General features: G+C 45.1%; 1 protein-coding gene and 2 long non-coding RNA genes across 3 annotated transcripts; 2 read left to right on the top strand and 1 right to left on the bottom strand.

The window, feature by feature from the left end:
- Positions 1-255: 255 nt before the first annotated feature.
- On the bottom strand, positions 256-20759 carry LOC115403065 (kinesin heavy chain-like). Its single transcript, XM_030111853.1, has 31 exons — positions 20616-20759; positions 19886-19941; positions 19371-19419; positions 19199-19273; positions 18864-19124; positions 16825-18762; positions 15970-16057; positions 15212-15285; positions 15012-15116; positions 14815-14863; positions 14677-14732; positions 14171-14258; positions 13934-14058; positions 11310-11414; positions 10882-11030; positions 10662-10810; positions 10382-10551; positions 10243-10311; positions 9950-10156; positions 9721-9867; positions 9431-9619; positions 8230-8347; positions 7940-8016; positions 6771-6880; positions 6581-6682; positions 6443-6503; positions 6283-6354; positions 6061-6162; positions 4584-4800; positions 4319-4504; positions 256-2697 (listed from the first exon to the last, which is right to left on the bottom strand). Exons 6-30 carry the CDS (start codon positions 16963-16965, stop codon positions 4326-4328), a joined length of 2949 nt encoding a protein of 982 aa, XP_029967713.1. The 5' UTR covers positions 16966-18762; positions 18864-19124; positions 19199-19273; positions 19371-19419; positions 19886-19941; positions 20616-20759; the 3' UTR covers positions 256-2697; positions 4319-4325.
- LOC115403067 (uncharacterized) lies at positions 13638-14062 on the top strand. Its single transcript, XR_003933181.1, has 2 exons — positions 13638-13795; positions 13902-14062. It is a non-coding gene; the product is annotated as an uncharacterized LOC115403067 (long non-coding RNA).
- Positions 20760-26700, top strand: LOC115403066 (uncharacterized). Its single transcript, XR_003933180.1, has 3 exons — positions 20760-21187; positions 25091-25182; positions 26193-26700. It is a non-coding gene; the product is annotated as an uncharacterized LOC115403066 (long non-coding RNA).
- The last annotated feature ends 4 nt before the right edge of the window (positions 26701-26704 follow it).

The following is a 26704-nucleotide window of genomic DNA, read 5'->3' as shown; positions in this document are numbered from 1 at the left end:
ACAACAACAAATACACAACGAAACTGCATAGTGTACCTCTGAACAGAATTCTAACACAACCGGTGAGACTCAGGGTTCTGATTCCAGCAGAATCAGATTTACAGAAATCTGAGCAGAGAAATTGATTCACCGTTTGATTATCAGCAGTTTAAACATTACTGTACGTTTCAGATCTCACAGACGATATTTCCAAATAGAGAGAAAAAGCTTTTTCATTTTGTCTTAAATATGTTTTAATGAACACAGAAGACGAAGCCGATGTCAGAGGTTTTCTCTTTATTCACAAACTTTGGTTAAAAATCACAAATACAATGTTTGGTAAATAAGAGATTCTCATTTTTTTTTTGGTGGAAAACATCTAAAAGTACTCTGAGAGGACGCTTTCACGTCCCTCACATCACAGCTAACAGCAAAATGAAATCATCTCAACACATTCCCAGTCTGCTTAAAGCTTCGGTGAACATCTCAACACTCCAGGAAACAGCTGATGGGTGTAAACATCTTTTACTCTGTACACATGACGACAGTCAGTCTGAACAATCACAGGACCAGCACAGCTCCTCAGGTTTCCTTATTCTTAATAGTAACACATTACTGACGTGGTTTGATTCCTTTATCAGGTCAGCAGGCTTATAAACATATCTTGAAATGTTCTGACGGCGTTTTTTTTTTGCACCTTGTGCTCCTTTTTTTAAATGCCTATAGTGGATATTGGCAGTTCGGTGGTGCATTGTAAAGGTGTTTTCCCTTCCTTTTTTCCTGTGTGCCCTTCAGATGTCTATAGTAAACACTGGTATGCAATAGCAGAAATACTGCTAATACAGTATGTGTTGGTCTCCTGTGTACTTTTTTTGGTTTATCAATTGCTGTGTTACAAGTTGATGTCCAGAAATGTAATTGTACTGTTTGTTCCCTCCTCTTGGGTGAATTTCATGTTAGCAGTGTGTCTACAGAGCTTAGCTGTTCAGGTCAATGGAGCGTCCCTCAGACGTTTTCCATGTACTCCTCTCTGCATGCTCTGTTATTGAACTGGGTGTAAGTGGAGGTTTAGGTGAATGAAGTCTTGCTCCATTAAGCTTGTTTGTTTTTGAGTGATTTGTCTTCTTTGAACCAACCCTCTGTTTTCAGTTGTTTCAACAGGTGCTTTGGTGAAAAATGACATGAACTTTTGTGATTTTAATGTTTTGTCAGCTCTTGCTCCAGTATTGATCTGCTGTGATCTGATCTCCAGTGCTTTTGATAAATCGCCTGTGACTGACTGTAATGACGTTCCAGGTTGATGTATTCTGTCAAGAATGTCATGTTGGCTGTTGGTATCAGCTAGTTCTACATTCATTTGTTATGGATTTAGTTTGTTTTTCTTATAATAAGTTTTCTCTTTCGTCACACGTCCTTCAGCATTTCTCCCATTTGTTTTTCATACATGTTCACATCTGTAATGTCTGTGGTTCTGTCTTTAACCTCTGGGAGTACGACGATGTTTTATTGGAGAGCTTTTGGACTTTGTTTCTTATGTTGTGATGCTGCTGGATCTAAAACCTGCTATTTTGTTGTGTATTGTTGCTTTCTGTCCATGATCTTGCATACATTCCATTTAGATTTTGATATTTTGTGTACTAACTCGTTCTTTCTTTGTTCTTCCATACAGACTCTCTTCAGTTTGTCCTTCTGTTGTTTCTTTGTCCTTGTAAACTATTTCTCGTGTCAATAATCCAAGTGTTTTTACTTTACTTTAGTGGATTACATGTCAAACCCAAACTGTGACTGAGGAACTCTGTGGAAACATGCTGAGGTCTGTTTAAAAGCCTGCTTGCCTGAAACATATGAAAAAACTAAGTAATTAATAGATAAATGAACTTATTTGAAGTGTCACATCAGTAACGGCCGGTCTGTATGTTCAGGACCTTCTGGATTGTGCGGCTGCTCCAAACTGAACTGCACGGGACTTGAACCATCACACATGTTGAGTTTAATTCAAATACATTTAGTCCGAATAAATACACAGAATCCCTACGTGTCGATGAGGGCTGGCGTTTTTCTGGGAATAGTAAACACGGTCACTTTGAACGTCACTTCGAACAGAACGAGCTTTCATTCATTCATGATCACATTTCAGCGTTCTGACGTCTTCGAGTCGACGTCCGAGTTTAAAATGCTTCAGCAAGGCAACGAAAACAGAAGACCTGCTCCACCCTCACATTCATCTGCAAGGCTCGCTTCTCCACCCGTTTACACCATCAGCATGATCTGCTCCACCCTGCCAGCCACTGATCCGTCCATCCATAGAAAACCAACGTCTCAGAGCAAAGCCACAGGAAAACACACAGAGATGTAAACACAACAACTGTTGATCAGTGTCAGTGAAATGCAGCCAGACGAATCAGTGTGTCCGTATTCAGAGATCTGAACCTGTGACTGTGCCGTGAGGCGAGTCTGGATTTAAGGGCCGAATCAGGTAGAACTGAGACCGGTTCATTGGTCCAGAAGGCAGAAACAATCTGTGATCACAAAAATGTCAATAAATTAATTAATTACACTTTAAATTAAATAAATAATTTAAAAAAAGAGCCAAGCTAAAGACACTGTTGGACATGAAAGCACTGTCGGCTGCTCAGGTGGAATGTTGTACTTGTAGGAAAGGCAGAGTGGTGAGATCGGTCCAGTTCAGACATCCACATGACCCAGGGGAGTCACAACCTGTGAATGCAACACAGGATGAGTCAGTTTATCGACAATAAAGTTAGCATAGACTGTATTGTTATGCTTCATTTATTCTGAGCATTCAACAGAATACATGAGTTCTAAATTTGAGATTTAAATCCTTTCATTCGTACTGGAGAAGGAGAGAGAAGTGATCAATCTCCTCCTAATCAGCCATATTGATCGTGGCTTGTTGGATTTCAGACTGTTCCAAATCTTTTCCACAGGAATATTAAGTTTCGAGCACAGGACCAAGAAACATCAGCGCCAGATTTTGACAAAGATGCTAAGAAAATATTTCGTGTTCCCTGAAGGAGAGATAAAGACATCTTTAAATTCAGGCGTCGACAAAACATGTCAAGGCCTGGAAACCCGTCCACGAGGAACCATCAGAGCTCTGAAGGGAGGAGGGTCTCATCCGGTGCACAGCCCCATTCATGGCTCCTCAAAGTGGTGAAGTCTTCCAGTCCTCTAATCAAAGAAACAGCTCCAGAGCATGATGCTACCTCCTCCATGCTGCACAGTGCAGACGCTGTTCTTGTGGTCGAAGTCAGAAATTCTCTGCCTCCAAACATGGCCGATGGAGGAGACGCCAAAGAGCTCACTGTGTGTGTGTGTGTGTGTGTGTGTGTGTGTGCGTGTGTGTGTGTGCGTGTGCGTGTGCGTGTGTGTGTGTGTGTGTGTGTGTGTGTGTGTGTGTGTCTGTGTGTGTCTGTGTGTGTGTGTGAGTGTGAGAGAGAGATTAGATCTTGATGTGACACCAACAGGAAACCAGGCAAGAGGCCCAGAGCGTGCCGCCCATGCTCCCAGCACCCTGCTGGTCTGGACCAGTTCACCAGCCCAGAGAACCACGCCTGTGGTCCAGGAGACACCAGGGGAAGAACCCAGAGAAGATCGCCTCCAACCAGGAGGAGAACACAGATGGCGGAGAAGGAACATGGGGCCCCAAACCCTGACAGGAGCCGCCAGGCCAACAGCAGGCAGAAGCAAATACCAAGGTCCTAACCAGACCTGGAGGAGGAGCCAGCTGCAGACCCCGGAGGAGTCAGGCCCGCCTTGCTTAAGGAGTCAAGGAGTAAGTCGAGGCGTAAGTCTCAAGGAGAATGAAGGACTCAGTTTTCTCTACATTAGTCTTAGTGAGGTCTCTTAGTAAAGTGCAATGTGATTAAACTTCATCTGGCTCATGTTAGTTTGAGCTGATGCTCCATGGGAGTCCAGCTCTGGTCCTCCAGGTCTGGTGTCCTGCTTGTTTTAAATGTCTCCTGCTTTAGTGCAGCTCAGTCTGATGATCATATCATCGTCAAGCTTGTCAAAAAAAGCCAAATAAAGAATTCCTCATTATAATCAGATGTGGCTCAACTGGAGGGAGCTGAAACAGGCAGGATGGTTCCCTCGAGGACCCAGTTTAGAACCGTGGGTTAGAGTGACTGATGATACAGCGACGTCTGGCTGATGGTTGATTTCTGGGACTGATGTTAGTGTGGCTGGTGTTGATCTGTGTTGTAGTGTTATCGCTGTGTTGTTGTCCTGTTCTTCTGTTGTATTCTGGTTGTTTTCGTGTTTCTGTTCCACTCTGTGTGTGTTGCGTTGTGTGTCTGCAGCAGCGAGTGTCGCCCACCTGGCGTCTACTTGTGCTGTTGCTGCGGTTGTTGCTGCGGCTGTTGCTGGGGGGGCTGCTGCGCCCCCGGATGCTGAGGGGAGTGATGGCGAGGCCTGGACGCGGCGCCGCCTCTGACGGCCTGTCTGAGGGCGGAGGAGGCGGCGGCCTGGTGGTGGTGCTGATGCCCCGCTCTGATTGGCTTGGCTGTGAGGACACAGGCAGAGGTCAGAAGAGTTCCAGACGCTGCAGAGGCTGGATCAGCGGCGGCGGCGGCGGCGCTCACCGATCTGGGCCGACTGTCCTCTGCGGGACACGTTCTTGCAGCGGACGGCCTCCTTGATGCGGTCCACCTCCTGCTGGTAGCGCTTGCGGTCCCTCACCGCCGACTCCTTGGCGTTCCTCAGGGCCGTCTCCAGAGCTTTCACCCGCTCCGCCGTCGCCCGCAGACGCTTCTCCAGCTTCGGCAGCTCGCAGCGAAGGTCCGCGTTGTCTCGGACCAGCTGCCGGGAAGAAAATGTTCAGGAACATTTAGAAAAGGCTTCAAAGATCCTGATTGATGAATTTCTTATTTTTAAACGACACATTGAATAGCGAAGAGAAAAAGGATAAGAGGTTTTGCCCGGAAGGGCTGAGAGATCAAAGCAAGGAAACAGGAAGCAGCAGACGGTGACGAGCAGAAATGAAGATCCACCAAGCTCTCGCTCTGCATCAGCTGTTGCCATGGCAATAAGTTAAGCTCTTCATAAATAACTGTAGTGATCTGATGTCTTTGGTTGTCTTTTACTCTTCCAACATACAGCTTACAATATAACTGTTTGTAGATAAATGACTATTTATTCCTAATAATTTGAACTTTGCATAAATTATTTTGGTGTCTTATATAAGTAATCTATTACTCCAGTAATCCACTGCTCGCGATCTGCAATTATTAATCAGTAAATGACATTTTACTATAACAATTTTCTATAACTAAAAATTTTACGTTTGCCAATTATTCTCAGTAATTAACTGCCATTTTGACCGAGATTTCAATACCCACAGAATACCGAGTGCGCGGACGATCTGAACACTGAAACTAGACTCTCTTCTTTCATCAGCATAAACGGTTTGTTTCTGCCTTTTACTGTTCTTTAGTAATTATCAATAGAAAGATTAGAATCATCAGTAGGGAGGTTTCACCAAAAACACCTCTGTCTGGCCAAAGTATGGAGAAAAAAGGCTTTTCCTGAAAAAACACATTTCAAGTCAAACCGTGACTCTGATGGGAATAATCTAAACCTCAAACATCTCAGCAGAAGTTTCCTTTTATAAAACAACAACAACAACAAAAAACACTCAGAAAGGGATTTAAGTGGCAAAATAATGATTTACTTACAGATATACACAGATGTTTTCAGTTATACATGGATGCTGTCGAAGTGTTTTGTGTGTGTGTGTGTGTGTGTGTGTGTGTGTGTGTGTGTGTGTGTGTGTGTGTGTGTGTGTGTTTCCACCCCTATACGTGTCTGTTGAGCCAGAAACACGCTGTGAGCCGCGCCTCCCCTCACCAGTCTGCCGAGTTGATTTTCCATCCTGATCTCTCTCTCTGTCATCTGATCCAAACATCTCGCCAGTAAAACCACCGCGACTCACACACGGATCGATTGTGAGCTCCTGAATGACTCCGATCATGTTTTCTCATTCTCGTCTTCTTCTCATGCCATCATCGGCTCATCTCTGACCCGAACAGTTTACACTGCCAGAGTGGTGCGTTCACTGACCTGCTTGTGCACCCTGCTGAGCTGCTCCAGATTGTTCTCCAGGAAGATGATCCTCTGCCTCTGAGCCAGGCTGCCGCCGGCCTCGTCCGAGTTCTCTGAGACCTGGAGGAGCAGAAACATGCTTCAGTTCCAGCTGTTCTCACAGGAGAGTCACGAAAAAAGATTCTGAGATCCGATCGCAAATCCTAAAAACAGCAACCCGAGAAAATGTCGTTTCCGTACATTGTTCACCCGGGTGCCCATGTCCTGGATGAAGAGTTTGCGGAGGTGGGTGAGCGTCTGCAGCTCTTTGGCCTGTTTGGTGAAACAGAGACGCTCAGCTGTTGTGCTGCTTAGACACACTAAACAGAGAGCTGACTGGTTGAGGCTGCAGAGGCCTTACCACCGTGTCCTCCAGACCCTTCAGGTCCTCCTTGGCCTGCTCCCTCTTCTCATTCAGAGACCTGGACGGGACGAATCAAAGCCGTGAGGAGCTGGAGACGAGCAGCGGACCTCCAGCGTGCGGAGAAAACAAACTCACTGCAGCCGCTGCAGCTTCTGGTCTTTGACGTGGTTCTCGCCTCTCAGTCTGTCCATGTCCGCCTGCAGCTTCCTGTTCTCCAGCTGCAGAGCCTGACTCAAGCTGGGAGGGTGAAGAGGTGAGACTCGGTCAGTCCTGAGGGTCTGAACTCAGCCGTCAGTCGGCAGGCAGACGTGAAGCGGCGACTCACTCCTTCAGCTGCTCCACCTCTCTGTGAGTCTGATCGATCTCGTCTCTCAGCCGACTCAGCTGCTTCTGATGAACTTCTCGGTGGTTCTCCATCTGCTCCTCCAGTGTTCTCTGTCGGACACACACACACACACACACACACTTTCAGACACTTAGAGCCAACTTTTCACCATCAGTAATCTCTTATTTTCCGCAACTTTTTGTTTGAGTCTTTCTGTCTCTGTTCCTGCTTCCTGATCATGACTGAAACAGTCAGATGGAGGAAACATGCAGGTGAAATGAGTTTCCTCTGCAGGGTGGAGGTCCTCAGTCTTAGTGACAGAGTGAGGAGTTCGTCCATCAGAGAGACTCAAGGTGGAGCTGCTCCTTCTCCACCCAGAGACGAGCCAGGTGAGGAGAGTCTGCTGATCAGGATGGATCCTGGTCTCCTCTGATTTCACCAGGCAGGTCCGACTGGGAGGAGGACCGGAGGTCAGTCCAGGACTCTGAGGAGACTACACCTCTGGTCTGGTCTGGCAGGAGGGAGGGATGGATGGATAGAAGATGTAGTATGGAATTAGTGAATCAATGATGATCAGTGGCATATAGATGGATGGATGGATGACAGATGGATGGGTGGATCAATGATGGATGGCTGGATGGATGGCTGATGGGAGGATGAAGGATCAACGGATCAATGGGCGGATAGTTGTGTGTTGTTCAAATCATTTTTCAGCATTAGATGTTCAGTAGTTTCAGTGATTTCAGCATCTTAACATCTTTGAGTGTTTTCATCAGAATTGTTCTGTAGGTTTGTTTTTCTTCAGTAACTTTGTTTTGAACCTCTCTTTTGGATAGTTCACATGTGTTGTTTTTGAGATTTGTTATCATTATTTATAGGATTTTTAGGTGAAGCGCAGCTTTAAAGTGTTTGTCAGTGTTAAAGTGTTGTATTGAATTGTATTGTGTTGTTAACACATTGTGTTGATTGTTGCTTTGTGGTATTTTTGCCTGGTCTTGTCCGGAGCGTTGCCGTTGTTCTTAACTTTACTTTTTGGAATGTGTTTTGCAGTGTGTTGCTGCTAACTCAGAGGGTTTCTCTGCCACATGTTCATATCCCACCTGCTGATGGTTTTAGAGGATTGAGATTACTCATCTTTCATGGGAACATTTTCTGTTTCGGACGTTTACCTTCATCTCCACAGCATCCTTCAGCCTGCTCATATGCTCTTTCTCTTTGTCCATCACTGTAACCTCGTGCATTTGTCCTGGAAACACACACACACACACACACACACACACACACACACACACACACACACACACACACACACACACACACACACAGATAAACATGGAAGGAAGCAGTTCTGCAGTCGACTCCTTCTGTTTGAAGCCTCTGCTAATTCCAGGTACTGACAGAATTCCAGTCATTCTCTAAACAGGCGTCAGCAGCAGACCGTCAGACGGTGTTTTCCAACCTTGAGCGTGCAGCTTGGCGATCTCCTCCATGAGAGCATCCTGACTCTCCTCCAGCTGCCTCTTCTTCTGCTCCACCCGCTGCAGGTCTTCAGTCAGAGAGCCCAGCTTGGCTTGGAGCTGCAACCGACAGCGTCAGAATGAGGATCTGGACGCCGCTGAGCGCAGTGAGACGCGTCGCTGAAGGCCTTCAGCTTCTCAATCAGGGTCTCACAGCTCCAGGGAGGGAATCAAACCGCTTACCCAGCAGCAACACGAAACCTTCACCCAGGAGGAGCTCACCTTCTGCTGTGTGGCTCATCTGACTGGTCAGACTCTTCATGTTCAATTTCACAAGAGGGCGACTCAGAAAACCAACATGGATCCGTCCATCGCCTCTTCAACTCTTGTTGAATATTTAGTTCTAAATTTAGCTCTAAATTGGTTTAAGTATATGGTTTATGCTTAAGTGTTAAATAACTGGACGCAGAAAATTATTACACAGATACAAATGTCATGTTAATGTTTGAAGGCTACTTTATAGCACAGTATTTTTATTATATCTGTACCAGATATTTTCACCACTAGATGGCACTGTTGCATCACTTTTGGCACAAGATGGGGTTTGAACATTTTTGAACAGGCAAAAGAGAAGACTGAAAACAGCTTTTTAGCCAGCAGAAAAGAAAAATGTATCATATGGATGAGACGCGGCAGTTCCTTGGTGAAGCTGAATCAAACTAAAATCATCCTCCTGGATATTTTTGTTGTGAAATTTCACACTACAGCAGCCGCAACTCTCCTTCCTCCTCTTCTCCCACCAACTTTCTCCTCCAAGCACGAGGGGGCGTGGCCTCTGAATGAGAGGCGTGGCCTCTGAGTGAGGGGCGTGGCCTCTGAGTGAGGGGCTGACTGAAATGAAATATGTTTCTGCTGCTGGCTGATGTCAGGAAGCAGACTTTGTTCATTCTGGAGTATTAATAGGCCTTCCTTCACACAGGTCGTCCTCTTTAACTATCCAACCACAAATTGGGGAGACACGGACAGCAGGTGAGGATAGGAGACACCCGGAGAGGACAGGGAGGAGAGGAAGGAGCAGGGAAGGTCCTGACAGTGGTGGTCCAATGAAATCCAGCTGATTGTTTCCCTTCGATTCCAACAATCTGACTGAACCTGGCTCACATTTCACACAGCATCCCGGCTTCTGTGGCGTTTGAGTCGTACCTGAGTGACCAGCAGCTGGCAGGAGCCCAGCTCCTTCTCCGTGGCCTCGGCCCGGGAGCTGTTCTCCATCAGGCTGATGTCCAGCTGCTTGCTGCGGCTCACCAGAGACTTGACTTCTGACTTCATCTTGCTGATGTAGAGACGAGCCGTGGTGAACTCCTCCTCCATCAGCCCGCCGACCTCGGTCGTCTGGGGAGCAGAGGAGAGTCACACACACTGGGAACAAACTGGGAATGAAATGTTTTTCAGGATATCAAGACAGACAGAGAGACGGACGTCAGAGGCCTCACCGTCCGGAGGTCGGTGGTCCCCAGCAGGTTTCCAATGTCACCCAGGTCCCTGAGGAGCTGGCTGAGGATCTCTGAAGACCTCCTCTTGTGGTGGGTGCTGATCTCCTGCAGAGTGCTGAGCTCCCGCTCCACCGCCTCCAGACTCCCCTGCAGACACACCAGGCGGCATGGAGGAGGCTCGTGTCTCACGCCTCTCCCCCTCCTCGGCGTTCCCGGTCCCCCGTCTCACCGTTTTGTTTGCCAGCTCCTCGTTCAGCTGCAGGTTGCGGCGGTTCTGGTTCTCCACCTCCTGGCTCTTGTGGTCGTAGTTGACGGCCAGCTCCTCCAGCGCCTGCAGGACCTCCTTCACCTCGTCTTTAGCCAAGTCGCTGTCCTTCTGGAGGCGGGACAGCTCGTCCTGCAGCCGCTCGTAGTCCTGGCGACTCGACAGGAGCAGCTGGGGACAGAAATGGGTGTTACTGAGCAGCCCTGACCCCTGACCCCTGACCCCTGAACCCTGACGTGAGAGCGGGTGAGACTGACCTCGTCCTGGTCCGACAGCTGCTGCTTGAGCTTCTCGCAGGACTGACTGTGCTGGTTGATCTCGTCGTCCTGAAACATTTCCACAGGTCGTCACGCGTCCGGCCGGCGAGCCTCTCGCCTCCCGGCGGGACGGACTCACCTTGTCGTCCAGCTGCTGATACAGGTCGGAGATCAGCGTCTCGTACTGCGTCTTCTCCTCGTCAGAGAGAGGGGCGGGGGGCGGGGCCAAGCTGTCCGCCACCGCCGGCGTGTCGCTGCTGCTCTTCTTGCTCCTGCTGCTCAGCTGCTCCTCCACAGGAACAGACTCGCCTGCAAACATATCGTAGAGGTCATCTCCAGACGCCAGACGCCCGCTTTCAGCTTTCAGCAGATCTTCAACGGACGGGACGGAACCTGGAAGACACGTCGATCCTCCTCACCTTTCCTCCAGCGCTTCAGCTCGTTCTCCAGCTTCTGGATCATCACGCTCAGGCTGCGATTCTTCTCTTTCTCCTTCTCGTACTTCTTCTTCCACTCCTCGGCGGTCAGCTCCAGGTTCACAGACACCGTGTTTTTAATGGTTTTAGCTCTGAAACAGAACAAACGTCCATCAGACGTAACGAAACACTGGCGATGTGACGAGCGTCCTCGGTGCTGTACCTCTGTCCAAACATGAGCGTGGACTTGGTTTCAGCCTCGTTGTACACAGACGGCGAGCAGCAGATGATGATGGTGGTCCGGCAGTTTCCCCCCAGAGAGTCCTGCAGGATCCGGGTCATCTTACTGTCTCGATACGGGACGTGAGTTTTCTGCAAACACACAAGTTAAACTCCATTTAGTCTTGTTTATTCATCAACACACTCTGGACTGTTTCATTGTCTGCTGGGTGAAAACCTGACACAGTTTCAAGTTTGTTTTCAATTCATATTCTGTTATACTTTAATCTTTTTTAATCTAATCTCACCTTTATTTTATTTTGGAATTATTACCTTGAAACACACCAAAACTGTTGTGTCCCAGCTGATGGCTAAATATCATCAAAGTGAGTCTGAATCTGACTGTGAACACATGAATTCCAGCGTTCTCACCGTTCCTTCACTCAGAGCTGCGATGACGTTCCCCAGAGCAGAAAGAGACTTGTTGATGTTCTTGGCCTCGTCCAGCACGGCGCCCTCTGCTCCGGTTTTACTCACCTGGACGTCAGAGACAGAACACGACGGGAGCGGTGAGAGAGGACACCTCTCAACACACTGGAGGACGGAAGGAGACTCTACTGGTCCAACATTCAGTCATCAGAGCAGCGATACTGAGGAAAGGCAGTGAGGTGAAGGAGCAGACACTGGCTGATCGGCCTGTGGTGGGTGAGCGATGTAAAATTCATCAACACGTTCTGAGCGGGATTACTATTGCAACGACACATCATCAGTAGGGTAAAACTAACCTGTCTCACGACGGTCTAATCCCAGCTCACGTTCCCTATTAGTGGGTGAACATCGAAGGATCAAAAAGCGACGTCGCTATGAACGCTTGACCGCCACAAGCTAGTTATCCCTGTGGGAACTTTTCTGGCACCTCCTGCTGAAAACCCAAAAAGTCAGAAGGATCGTGTGGATGATCCAGATTTCTTTGGAGAACTGGAGGCTAAAATTAAATAACTGAGAAACGATGGTGTCCTGACTGGAGGGGGTTTTAACTTAGTGATTGATTCAAGTTTGGGCTGAATTATAGGAGTAAGAAAGCTGCACTGGCAGTGAAGAGTGTGTGAGGATTGAGGGTTAACTGCTGTGTGGATAGAGCCATGAATCCAATGAACAGAGACTATACCTTCCTCTCTGCTCTCCATAAAACTTTTTCTCACACAGATTTCTGTCCTTTCAGGCTCAGCAGGGAGTGTTTTAGACTCAGATCATTCTCCAGCAGCACAGGAGCCTTTAAACATTACTGAGAGGATCTGGATGACAAGATGGAGATTCAACTCCTCTCTAATCAATGAAACTGACTTCTTATATATCTTTAAATCTTGCTGCAGCGCCCTCTGCTGGTGTGGTGTGGGAGGTTTTGGGTGACAGGGAACAGCTTGACTGATTCTTGCGATCCCAGCCTCAAGCCTCCTAACTAAATACCTTCACAGATCTCTACAGGGAGGTGTATCCATCAGACAGCAGAGGATGAGGAGAATCTGGAAGGATTGTTTGAAAACCTTCTTAAGTCAGAGAGACAAGAGGTAATGATCTAGATTAACTCTGGAGCACATTGTCAGAGTTATTGTCATCAGCCCAGGGCGCTGATGGGAACACAGCAGGATTCTTTAAATGCTTTGTGACTGAGTTCACTTCTCTACTGACAAACTGGAATTACCACCGACTTTATCTCAAGCTCTGATTCCACTAATATCTGATCGGGAGTCTAAAACTGCAGCTGTTTCCCTCGATGCTGAAAAGGCTTTCGATCGGGTCGAATGAGGACAAACGTTTGAATTATTGGACATTTTTGTTTTTGACAGGACTTTAATTAGATGGGTCCAACTATCAGCCGGAGAACGCAGTTCAAACAAATGGACTCAGTTCTCCTTATTTTAGACGAGGCAGGAGTTCCGGCCTGTTTGTTTAGAACCGTTTGGTCAAGATGAGACGTTTTGATGAATTGATCTTGACGGTTGTATCCATTAAACTGATGCAGTACGCAGATGATCCTCAGGTATCCGTCCCTTCACTGCTAAACATAATTAACTCATTTTCCAGATTCTCAGGGTAAAAACTTACAAAGTCTCTCCATTAAAAGAGTTTTGCTCCACTGGTTTGATCCAATCAGCGGATTTTTCCAACCGAGTCGGGGTCTTCTGTGTTTCTGCATTCTGTTTCCTCCTCATTTAGGTGATCCCATTAAAGTGAATTTCAATCCACTGATGGATGTAAAACGCTGGCCGTCGTTATCCTAACCTCTGAGGGGTCAAAGGTTAATGTCCTGACTCCTGAAAATGACTTCAATCCCAAGACTCAGCTACTGTATTTGTTGCTTTCTCTTCCCTTAAAGATCCCGAAAAAAAACCCACCAGGGTTCTCCATAGAACGATCTGCAGCAGCAGCTTTACCTTTAATAAGCTGCCCATCAACCAAGGTGAGGAGGAGGAACACAGTCCATCCCATAATATCACATCACTTAAAAAATAACTAAGAACATGTTGAAAACCAAATAAGTTCATGAATCCAGATGGATCTCTACTCTGATCCCAGAAGAGGGAACCTTCAGTTGGTAATTCCTTCTATATGTGGAAGTCTTTATTTAGAATTGAATCATTTAATTAGGATCATTTCTTCATAAAAAAGAATTCCTGCTTTAGACCACATGTTCCCAGGGGGGGCCAGACCAGCCTGGACTTCATGAAGTTGATCTCTTCATTGATTGCAGAGCTGTTATTTAAAGCTTGAAGAAATATTTCTTTATGTGTAAAATATGCTGTATTTGTTTCTGACATGTGATGTGTTCATTTTAAAGGTACGTTTCTCATTTGCAGATCAAAATGCAATGAGAAAGTCTCTACAGTCCTAACCGCACTATACCGAAGCCTTCTCAGGTCAAAATTATGCCTTTTGTGTGGAAATGGATAAACATGGCCGCTGTAAAGGCATCGAAAATGAAGTCTTAAACCTCTGTTTTGTAAATTGCCGTTTCTTGTTCAGGTTTGGGGCTGTGAATGCGGGCGTTGTGTGACCTTCTCGCTGCCTGCCAGGTCCACCAGGTACAGCTTCCCCGACAGCTTCAGCTCCGTCTCCACGTTCTCCTGCTTGATGTTGATCAGGAAGATGCTGTGACTCCGAGAGCTGTGCTCGTTCATGTCTGCAGGAGGAGAACCAGCAGTCAGGTCTGACCGGCCGCCCGCCGCTGCAGTCTGGATCACACCAGATCAGCGGAAACGTGGACTTCCTGCTGCTGAGGGGTTCATACTCACTGGTGACGGCGACGTGCCGGTTTGCTTTTCCCTCGTCGATGACGTCCATCACTTCTTCGGGACTTGAAACAAAACGCTCGGTGCAGCCCTGACAGCAAACACACAGCGGGACGTTCAGCGCAGCGTGGAATTCAACAACATGGAGGACAGACTCAGCATCATAAACCGCCCACAAAGTTCTAACCAGCCTGACTCCATCATGTCTTAAAGAGCTGTTCGTCCCACATGATCCAGCAGAACTCGGTTCTCAGACCGCCCGGTGACTGGAGGGTCCTTGGTTTTCTGGGAGGAACCAGCTCCCAGTTTCAGTTCGGGAGGATGAAACCGTCTCTACTTCCAAAGATTTCCACTGAATAAAGCTGCTTCAGGAACATCTGGACCAGTTTCTTAGAGAAGCTGGACTCCCTGGACTCTTTAGACTAGAGTGGACTTTCTGAGTGCTGCTGCTGTAGGTTTGCACTGCTCAGACGGATCACAACCCCAGCAGCATCTCGGTGCGTTCATACCTTCACAAAAGGAACTCTGTTTTTGTCCTCGTGGACTGCGAGGTTGGTCTTCGACACTGGAACAGAAAATTGAGGAGAACAGGGTGAATCGGCTGCAGAGACAGATTGTTAGAGGATCATGTGGACGGTTCCTCTCACCGTCCAGCAGGTCTCTGATTTTATCCAGATAGATTTCAAAATAAGACACCTGCAGACAGAAAAAAACAGAAGTCTGGGTATTCATTTTCATTTTGTACTGCTTGTTAGCACAGACTGAAACATGGACAGATGGAGAACCAGCAGGTCAGTGAACGCATCAGTGGCTCGCCATGTCATGTGATCAGCGGCGTCTGCACCTTAATGTGGAACTCCAGGTTCTCGTCCATGGAGTAGATGTGGTCGAAGATGTCTGTGGCGATCCGAGGGATGATCCCCATGAGGCGGGGGTCGTGGAGGGTCCCCTGAAAACACACCATAGGCATGAAATCAGTCTGAGACACAAAAACACACACACACACACACACACACACACACACACACACACACACGCTCCTACCTCCATGGTGTGGGTCTTCCCTGATGACGTTTGCCCATAAGCAAAGATGGTTCCATTATAGCCTCCCAGCACATCTGCAACACAACACAGATCTTCGTTTCCATCTCTCTGTAGGACCAAAGCTTCATCTGTCTAACATGCCTCCTGAACTTTTCCACATTTTTTCACGTTACAACCACAAACATAAACCTATTTATTGGGATTACATGTGACACACAAACTCAACATAAAGTGGAAACAAAACGATTTGTGGTTTTCAAATGTTTCAGCAATGATAAGCTGAAGAGATGGAATGATCATCTGTTCTCTTTTACTCCGACAGTCGAGGTGTTGAGACAAGACGTCTCCTTGTTTGTTGTTTTTTTGTTAAATTCACTCTTCAGTGCTGAAACCAGCCACTGTTCATCTTGGCTCCGTATTTATTTAATTTCACTGACATCAATGTATTCTGCTGTAACTATATTTTAACCTCTATGGTGTGTATTCTGTGTTCTTCTTTGTGCGCAGCCGTGTTTGAAGAATTCCTCTCAGAGATTACAAAGGTAGTTCTCTTTTCTTCATCTGTTGCTGAGTCTGGTTCTGCAGGGTTCTACCTATTAAAGTCAGTGTCTCTTCAGCACCTTGAAATGACTGTGTTGTATTTTTCATTGTATAAATAAATGTGATCTTGTGAATTTCCTGCACTGTGTCTCAGTCTTTCCTCCCTACAATCCAGGTTTTGTAGAAAAGTCAATTTTTTTAAATCAAGTGCTTCTGACCTCTGACGATCTGCTTGGCGCAGGTGTCGTACACCTGGATTTGTTCACTGTTGGGAGGAAGGACTCTGTCGAACACGTACGGCTTCCCCTGAAGAAAAGAAAGGTACAGGAAAGTTAGTTCGCCTCAGACTGCTCCACCATGTTCCTTTATGCTCATTTAAACGAAGCCTTTTATGGCAAGAATCTCTTCACTGGAGATGATTTCCTCAGACTGCATCACTTTATCGGTGAACCAGCCTGCGCTCTGTGTTGAATATAACCTGGAGCAGTGAAGGCCACAGAGACAAACCCTCTGCCTCGCTACAGGACGGGGTGAAAGGTCAGGCCTGAGCAGAGGGGGGATGATTCTCAATGAGGCTCAGCTGGACTCAGGAGAGGCCGGATGGAGGAGGAGACGTGACAGTCTCTTCTGACTGCGAACATGGAGTCTGTTCACGTGATTTCCAGATTTTATTCATATATTCGGTTTGTTTACACATTATTTTCTCTCCTGGAGCTAAATTCAGGATCGAGCCTGAGATGAATCACACTGAGTTCATCTTCAGAGAGAGATCCAGGATCTGTTAATCCTGAGTCAGAGTCCAGGACTCAGGTTTTATCTGTCACTGATTTCTCTCATGTCTAAACAGCAACACAACCCCAGGGAGAGAGAGAGAGAGAGAGAGAGAGAGAGAGAGAGAGAGAGAGAGAGAGAGAGAGAGAGAGAGAGAGAGAGAGAGGGAGAGAGAGAGAGAGAGAGAGAGAGAGAGAGAGAGCATCACACCCAAACAACACCTTCTTCCTGTAAACACATCCTGCCTGTCTCTCTCTCACACACAGACAGACACACACACACACACACACACACACACTCACCGCCACCACCACCGTGTCCTCTCCGTTGAATTTGGGGACGCTTTTGTCTCCTCGGCTCTGCTCCGCCTCGTTCAGCGGCCTGAAGCGGCACATCACCTTCACCCCGCACACCCCGCACACCCCGCCCTCCGGCGCCTCCATCTCCACACACAAAGACCGCGGACGGAGCGCGCGCACGGGAAGACTCCGGTCACGGTTCTGGTTCTGGTTCTGGTTCTGGTTCGGGTCTAATCCAGCCTCCGTGTGGTCAGGACTGAGCTCCGTCAGGGATGGAGGTGCGGAGGGATGGAGGATGGAGGATGGTGCGCTCCCACCTCACGCAGGACCACCCTGAAGGAGCGAGCCGCAAAGAACTCTGGGAAATAGAGTCCTCCTGCTCCTCATGAGTTACGAAAAATAATAATGATAATTATCAAAATAAATAACTAAATAATACATTCGAAATAATAACATATTTGGAAGTTAAACAGCTGAAATAAAGACAAGAAGTAAAGTAAACTGAAAAATAACAGTTAAATTCTGATTTGTGACTTTAAAATTCTGAATTAAATGGCCTGCAAAAACAGTTTTCTCCACTTTCTCTGGTTTCCTCCCACAGTTAATAAGTAAAATAGTTTTTAAACCGGTTTTTAAAAACTACACTAGTTTTTAAACCAGTTTTTAACTGCGCTTTTCCACCCTGCATCTCCAGTGTCAGTGTGTGTGGCTTCTTTGTGGTCGTTAGTGTTCTAGTTTGGGCACCTTTTTCTGGAGAAACCTTTTGCATTAAGAACATTTAGTCGTGCTTTGTTGACACTGTAAATAAGAGCACTGTAATAGTTCAGTAAAGTGAGAGGCTCAGTTTTGTCAGACCTGAAATTGCAAGATGCTGACCAAAACTAATTAATAAACATCACGAGAAATGTAAAGTATTCATTAAATATTTAAAAAATGCTGACCTGAACATTATACCGTGAAAGGATTTCCTGTTCATAGTCTCTCTCTTTGGCACATGAGAGGGATTTAACTTAACATGAAGTGAGAGCTGGGTTGATGTTAGAGTTACAGAATGAGATGAGACGTGATGGAGAGAGTGAGTTTGACTGTAAAAGAAGAGAAAGTGGTCAGTTATGGTTGATCGGCTGTAACGTCCAGAGGAGTGAGACCACAGCAACAGACCAAACCAGGATGGGACCGTTGGAGTATGTGGGAATAGTGGTCTGCTGCCTGAATCCAAAACAGAACAGATTACCTCTTCACACTAATTTTTATTAGGCTGAAATAAACACACACAGTCAGCAATCAGATGTTGATACTCTCAGACATGACAGGATGAAATCAAGCCAATGTCTTAGTTTCCTTTTTTTTTTTTTTTTACGAGTGCATCGATTTAACTCAGAGATCTGCAGCCTTTTTAAAATCAGTTTATAGTGGTATACATAATGGAAGATAGTTTACTTGTTGATAGTATTGAAGTAGCTTAACAGTTTTCTATTCTGAAGATATTTTCCATGCTTTCAGCCATGTCAGCTGTTTTGTATTTCTGTCACAGTTTTGTTGTTTCTTGATTTCTCTTCACTGATCCAACATACAGGCAAAACTGCATCTGAGCTGTCAGACAAGTCTTTTGTGTCTTTGAGTACATCTGTTAAAACAAGACCAATAAGATGATTTGAGCCACTCCAGAGAGGCTGAGGAGCCACAGGAGGCTCCAGAGGCTGGGCTGCAGCCCTCTGATCTAACTGAGATCAAATTGTGTGCAAATTGCTTCTCTTAATTCACGGATGGCCTGACTGTTCTGTTCACATTTGAAAAAGCCATTCTGAGTCTCATGGAAGAGAACGTGATACTCAGACAAAACCCTGGGGAACTTCTCTGTTCCGCTCCTTCCAGGATAGTAGTCGACATCTCGAGTGTGATGCAGCAGCACCAGAAAAATCCTCTTGTCAGTGGCAGCCACTGAAGATGAGACAGAAAAGACAAACATTCGATGTTCAGTTTAGACCAGAGAGGACAGTCAGCACTGCACCTGAACACCATGAATCCATGTGATGCTTCACCTGCTGGAGTCCTCATCGCCGCTTCCACAGCAGACTGGGCCGTGGATGTAACTGGACAGAAAAGGATGATGCTCTGACACTGGTGCTGGTTTCTGGTGGTAAGCTCAGTCACTTTCAGTTGTTTGATCTTCAGCTGATCGATGATGACTTGGTGAGCTCCGAACGTTTGTCCAGTGACCACAGAACTGAGAGTCACGGTGGAAAAGCTTGAAAGAGTCCAAGACAATGACGATAGACAGGAAGATGTAGACAGCTTCGTTTCTGCAAAAAAACAAACAGCAGTTAAAATGAGAGAGGATCACATCAGGTGTGGCTTATGTAGCATGTATGCTAACCTTTCTGCATGGATTTTAAAAACTCCAGTAGCTCTTTAGGCTCAACGCCATTTTCCTTCATCCAACAATCAGCATCTGCCGAAAAAACAGACATGTTTGCATTGTCATTAAACACATGTTGTCTCAGATTAATTACAGAGTAGGATCAGTGAGGAGAATAACTTCTACTTACACTCCAGATATCGTGGTTGTAGCACAGGCTTCAGTTCTTGTAGGACCCTCTGCAGTGAAACACATCAGGTGACAATAAAGAATGAAGCAGCAAACCCAGGATGAGAAGTAACGGCAGACAGTTTATCCCGTTTCATGGAAAATGCCCTTGTGTCAATGAATACTCAGTAAGGAAGGCAAAGATGACAGAAAAAACCCTGCAGCCTGCGATGCAAACTCTAGATAGAGTCAGTAGTTACAGATTTATCAGGGAAAGTCCCAGTGGATCCCTGAGATGTCTCTGAGTTTGTTTATCCTAAACCTTTTCAAGAGTGATTAAAACAAACAAACCTTTTGTGATGAGCTGTGAGGAGAGTGAAGACAGTGATGTGAGCCATCAGTTTGATCAGAGTGAATTAAAAACCCTTCTTAGACACGTTGATGCATTTATGAAAGACAAACATCTTGGATCAGATCAAGACGTCCTGGTGAAACTGTTTAACAATGTTTGGACGTTTCAGAAATCACTTCTCGTACCTTTATTTCTGCTGCATCAAGTTTCTTCTGCTGCAGAGGCTGAGTTGAACCCCCTCCTGTGTAGAAGAGAGACATGTGACAATAGAACACAGACAGCAGACGTTCTAGCGCCGTATGTCTCACGACTCTGTGTCTCTCTATGCGTCCTCCAGCACAGAATGGATGCAGTCCACAGAGATTTGGCCTTTAATTGGTGATCTTTTTCTCAAACAATATCACGACTGGCCTTTCCAGGCAACACTCCATTCTGAACCAACTCTCTCGTTAGTCTTCTGCTGGCAGCTCGTCAGCCTGGCAGCACTCCTGTAGTCTCTGTAGCCCCACACTCCTCCTGGAGCAGCTCGGTTTTAAACCCGGCCAGCTACTGGGAGACAGGGGGAAGAGGTCATCAATGAATATTGGTCACAGCTCACAGCTGTCCCCCCTCTCTCCAGCGGCTTCCCTGAGGTCTGCTTCATGACCTCTGACCTCTCCTCCACAGCTGAGCTGAACCACACCTGACCACCACACTGTTACAGCAGAACACTGAGAGGAGCCGGTCTGGAGGGACATGTTGGAGGAGAACACTGACAGGAGTCAGTCAGTGTCACATAAAACACACACACACACACACACACACACACACACACACACACACACACACACACACACACACACACACACACACACACACAGGGTTTAATCAGAGAAAACACGGAAAACTTGCATCACAGTTGAAAAGCAGCCAAACCTGAGTTGTTTCCATCCATCGGATCGTCTTGTGTTCCACTCATGTTAAAGCAGGATGTTTGTAGAGGCGTTAACTTCCACTCAAACCGTCGAGCTCCCTCTATTTTCTGATGAACACAGAAGCCTTCTGACTCCTTTATACTCTCTCCCCTCAGCCACTTTCACTTTGATCCAACACGTGACTTCCCAGAAACCCAGAGTGTGTGTGTGTGTGTGTATGTGTGTGTGTGTGTGTGTGTGTGTGTGTGTGTGTGTGTGTGTGTGTGTGTGTGTGTGTGTCCAGTGACCACGGTGGGAGTGTTATGTTTATTTAGTTATTGTTTTATTTAGGTATTGATTTAAAGTTATTATTATTTGGACAGTTCACCTTTATATGGAAGCCCTAAACGGACATGGTTGAACACTTTTTTATTTCCTTCGTTTTCCCGTGTCAACGAGTTAATTTCAGTGGTTTTCTCAAGATCTCGAGTTATTTTTCTCGTTATCTCGAGAAAACGACAATTTTGGCGGACCGGAAATCACATTCTCTCGCCAGACAGCGACGTCCTCCGCTGCTGCAGACCACAGACAGAGGTGAGTTAAACCTGGTTATGTGCTTCTTTGTGTGTTTGTCCTTTTCTTTTTTTTTTTTTTTTATGTTTTTTTATTGAGTTTTGCAGGGAAATACAATTTTACATGAACATTAGCAAAAAGGTTTACAAGAGAAAAATCCTTAACAACAATAAAAAGGAGAAAAAAAATATTAAAATAATAATAATAATAATAATAATAATAATAATAATAATAATAATAATAATGATAATAATGATAAAAGCAGTGATAAACTACGGAGCCCCAGACATGACATAGTAAAAAAAAAAATTAAATTGTGGCCACGAATTACTAATTCGTTCCCTCGAATTGATAAATCGTGCGCACAAATTACTAATTCGTTCCCTCGAAATAATTAAATCGTGCGCACGAATTACTAATTCGTTCCCACGAATTAGTTATATCATTCATATACTGAACAGTTCAGTAAAGTTGGCAGCATATTGACAGATACGGACTTTCAGTCTCAATAACTCTTTAACAAAATGTCAGTAGCATACAAAGGGCGCTGCATCCCATCGTTGTGAGGTGGACGATATGCTACAAGTTCATTTTTATTAAAAATATATGTCTATCAAGCAGCAGAAACAATATTGATTTCAATCAGCACCCGGTCGTGCTGCGGGCTTCAGGGACCGTCTACAATTTACAAGACGCTGCAACAGTGAAGACAACTAGCTCAAAAAAAAAAACAAATAAAAAAACCCCAACAACTAAAACAACAACAACAAAAAAACGTAATACCACCACTGGGATTTACTACAGTGTCACCATAATCGCTACAACCTTCATTTGTCTCCTATCAAATTTATTGGATATGGTGTTTGTCTTCACTGTTGCAGCGTCTTGTAAGTTGTAGACGGTCCCTGAAGCCCGCAGCACTACCAGGTGCTGATTGAAATCAATATTGTTTCTGCTGCTTGATAGACAGATATTTTTAATAAAATTGAACTTGTAGCATATCGTCCACCTCACAACGATGGGATGCAGCGCCCTTTGTATGCTACTGACATTTTGTTAAAGAGTTATTGAGACTGAAAGTCCGTATCTGTCAATATGCTGCCAACTTTACTGAACTGTTCAGTATATGAATGATATAACTAATTCGTGGGAACGAATTAGTAATTCGTGCGCACGATTTAATTATTTCGAGGGAATGAATTAGTAATTCGTGCGCACGATTTATTAATTCGTGGGAACGAATTAGTAATTCGTGCGCACGAGGGAACGAATTAGTAATTCGTGCGCACGATTTATTAATTCGTGGGAACGAATTAGTAATTCGTGCGCACGATTTATTAATTCGAGGGAACGAATTAGTAATTTGTGCACACGATTTATCAATTCGAGGGAACGAATTAGTAATTCGTGCGCACGATTTATTAATTCGTGGGAACGAATTAGTAATTCGTGGCCACAATTTAATTTTTTTTTTTACTATGTCATGTCTGGGGCTCCGTAATAAACAACATATTGAACTAGTACAAATTTATTGAAAATAAAATTAAATGAAATTTTTTTAAAAAAAGGGGAAAGGCAAATGACAAAGAAATGACAAAAAAAACACACATCAGTCTGTTAAAAGTTAAATGTCATAAATGTAGCGACAGACATCCCAAATTAAAATAGCAATATGTGACCTCATCACACAAATAGCGCATCTGCCTCTCTAAGCTGTTTGAGTCATATCAGTCAGGGGTGAGTGGAAGATCCTTCTTTACAAATTTAAAAAAAGGGCCCCATAATTTCCCAAATTTACTGGGGCAGCCAGCTAAATAAAGTCTGATTTTCTCCAGTTTAAGAGTATCCCTAATCCAGTGGGTGTAGGAGGGTGGTGCAGTGGATTTCCAATTAATTACAATCAATCTTCTGGCTAGCAGAGTCGCAAAAGCAAGTACATCTCTTTTAGATCTGAGGAGGGAGGCAGAGGTGACCCCAAACAGAGCAGTCAAAGCATTTGGCTTTATACTTTCCCCAATCACCTCTGACAGGGTGTTAAAAATTTTAGTCCAATAATCATGAAGAGATGGACAATCCCAGAACATGTGTATTATATTTGCAGGCGACTGCTGACACCTATCACAATCTTGAGTGACACCATCATAAATCTTAGCTAGACGAGCTTTGGTATAGTAGGTACGGTGTATGACTTTACATTGAACTAGACAGTGTCTTGCACAGATAGAAGATTTGTGTACTCAATTCAGGATCTCTGCACAAACCTCCTCAGACAACACCATCCCCAGGTCCTCCTCCCAAAGTGATTTTATCAAACCTAGGGGCTCTGGACGTAAAAGATTTATTTGATTATAGATATATGAAATAGAGCCTTTAATAGTAGAAATGGGTGTAAGAAAATTGTCCAAAGCTGAGTCAGGGGGTAAATTAGGAAAACAAGGAAATGTGTTATGAGCCGCCAAAGACGGTCTCTAGAGTTTTTAATGGCATCTGGTGATACGGTTGCAATGGCGACACCTTATGGTCGATACGTGAACACACAGGGGGTCAGAGGTGAGGCGTGTTTTCATCAGAGCCGCGGCTCGTTGATGAGGCAGAGCCGGTGCGAGTTAGCATGGATGCTAGCACGTCGTAAGAGCAGCCTTCTGCGAGCCACGATGGTAAACATCAAACTAGCGGATTTAATCCAAAATGGTTCGTGTTCTGTCCTCAGAATGATTCACTGTCCAAACGGTGGAACTGCGGTGCTTCTGTCTAATGAACCGCCACAAACAACACGCTTGATCAGTCTGGGGGATTCCATTCATCCACATTCTTCTTCTACGTGCTTCACACTGCACTATACATCTAACAGCAACACTGCGCCCTCTGCTGGACTGAAGGAGGTACTGCTGGACTGCTGCACTGCTGTGAGCTCCATAGAAACAACAAATACTTAAAGAACATAATATTATTAACTGTAAGCAATCTAATCATTTTTCTTTTGTTTTTCATTCAAAAAGTAGACAAGGTCAGACAGTCCAGCAGTTACCTCTTCAGCCTCTGAGTGCCCTGTTTTTACACCTTGATCATGTTTGCACTTTTTTATTTTTGTTAATTTATTTTACCTTTAAATGTGAACAGCAATGCCTTGTTTTAAAATTCATTAGGATTTAACTTAATTGAAAACAATTGATATTTATTTTAATTGTATTTTTGTGTTTGTTAAAACTTTATTTAAGATTATGCCTTTTTGTAAGACTCTGCATTTAAGTAATATTAATAAATGCTTACAATAACACAAAACTTTTTTTTTTTTTAACATAAACATGGTGGGCTTCTCCAGCAGTCCAACCACCAGGCTTAGCAAGTTTTCTGGGGGAAACCCTGCATTATGTGGACGGAAAAAGGTGCGGAAAAAATCTGACCACTGTAGCGGCCACAGGAATGTAAAAACTCCGACCAATCGTATCACGTGGACCGCTCTTCAGGAAACAATCAAATCCCTTCGCCGTTCTACCAGCCCCCTGCGCGTACATTTCAATGGCGTGCACTGGCTCTGGTTCAGAGTGCGCGTACGTTGCCAAGGCGCTTGCGGCTCACGTGAAAAATAGCAGGAAGCGGAGCGGGCGTGCTGCGCTCCTATGCGCATTGTGTGCGGGCAGTCAGAAAGGTTAATAACATTGGAGGCGATCACAAACTCCCTGCGCGTGGTGCTTCCGCGCGCACTTCCACCTCCAGTGCGTTCGCTCCCAACGGGAGCTCCTCCAATGGGGTGGGAGCTGGGCGGAGCCTTGGGGAGATGCTACATTCGTGCTACATGCTAGTTTTCCAAGATCATCGACCCTAGCTTTAATTTCATCAACTTGTTATTAATTTGCTGAGGTTCCACAAAACTGCTATTATTGTCTGAGTCTCCCAGCTCTAATAGTTACTTCTTTTATCCAGCTGCATACACAAAAATGGAGGATCCATTTCTTGCTGCCTTGAGGAACAGAGGGATACCGGAAGCAAACCTTGAGAAAATGTTGCGTGACAAGGTGGGTGAAAAAAACAAACACAATAGTCACTATAATCCTGATGAGAAGTTGTTCCTTTTTTTGTAATGAACATTTTTATTGAAGTTGAAGCTACAGGGAGATATCGATGCACTACATCAGGAAGCCTGCAAGGTCAGACATATTGTACAGTCCTTTTCCAATGTAGACTAATATATTTTGGGGTTTCTACTGACGGTGGAGAGGGAGAACTATTTGGGATGTTTGTTCAGGCAATCCAATCAATCAATACTCCACACACTTTCACTCTATAGGTGTGGTGACCCATTTATTATCTTGGGGTGCATTTAAAGTTACATTTGACAGGCATAGTCCAGGTCACAGTTGTAGCAAATAAACTCACTAGTACAGTTTCCTTTTACCAACACGTCAACAGAAACACAGTCAAAAGACTTTCTGCAGCCCCTCTCTGGCAGACCTGCTGCTCATTACCTGTGTGCTCCTTATATGCCTTCCCACACATCCTGCTCCCCCTAGTGGTCACATATATAAACAATAAATGGCTTCTGCACATCCATTTCGCAGCCTGTATTTATAACCAGATTGGCTTTTCTCCTGCCTTATTGGCTAACCATGGTCTTATATTTCATACTGAAAACCCAGCAATCCCATATGAAGGTTGGAAGAGAGCATCTGTGTGGGCTTGTAATTTCTTGATTGCTAATCATTGCTGTGAGTTGTACCAAAGAAACAGAATTTGAGTATTCTATAATTCAGTGCCCATCTTTAGAAATTTCCAGACTTTCTAATTTCACTGATGTCATTCACGCACAAAAGCCAACTTTCATTACCTCTGGGTTAAAATTTTCATATTGTCCGTTTTGGAATTCAAATAATGGGTTATCTTTGGGCTACATACAACACTTGTTACAGCTTTAGCAGTCATTGTAGTGATGACGAGAAATGCTGCAAAGGCTGCATCCTGATTATGTTTTGGGCTTGTTCAATGCTGTTTTATTTTGTAACTTCTGTTTTTGTTCCTACTGTGGCAGGTGGACAAAGATGTTGCCAGGCTGATGGATGAGGAAACGTTGTCAAAATATCTTCATCACTTTGGAGACTGCGTGTTTGCCAAAAACTGGACTGAAACACCCTCAGAAGAAGTTGGGAGCAATGAAAAGAGGAAGAAGATCCTTGTTGAACACATACAAAAAAAAATTAAACTCCCAAGCTCTGGCCAAGCAACAAGTTCTGCAAATCATCCTTACAAAGATCTTGGTAAGGGAAACAAGAATGCTGCATGAAAAGCAAGAAAAATAGAACTTGGTTGGATGAATTATCAAAATGGATTTTTCAGGCAAGTTAGACGGCCCACTGGTGAGCGCACAAGAGAGGTCATTGCCTTGAAAGATGACGCTGTGAGCAAAATCTTAGAGAATGGGAAGGAAATATTCTTTCCCAAAGGAAAATCTCCGAAAGGAAGAGTTGAGGACTTGGATTTTACGCTTTGTATTATGGGCTCAGAGGAGCCCTTACATAGCACTGATACTATTGGGATGTTGTA

Source organism: Salarias fasciatus, chromosome 16 (genome assembly GCF_902148845.1).
Source record: "Salarias fasciatus chromosome 16, fSalaFa1.1, whole genome shotgun sequence".
Classification (NCBI taxonomy): Eukaryota; Metazoa; Chordata; class Actinopteri; order Blenniiformes; family Blenniidae; genus Salarias; species Salarias fasciatus.
The sequence above is the reverse complement of the archived record's forward strand: the minus strand, read 5'-3'. Positions and strand labels throughout refer to the sequence as shown.

Excerpts from the sequence above, each read along its gene's own strand:
- LOC115403065 (XM_030111853.1), bottom strand. The coding sequence starts at position 16,965 with ATGGAGGCGCCGGAGGGCGGGGTGTGCGGGGTGTGCGGGGTGAAGGTG. Across the intron at positions 14,864-15,011 it reads ACCTGGAGTTCCACATTAAG|GTGTCTTATTTTGAAATCTA; the intron begins GTGCAGACGCCG and ends TTCTGTCTGCAG. Across the intron at positions 11,031-11,309 it reads CAGCTCTGAGTGAAGGAACG|AAAACTCACGTCCCGTATCG; the intron begins GTGAGAACGCTG and ends GTGTGTTTGCAG.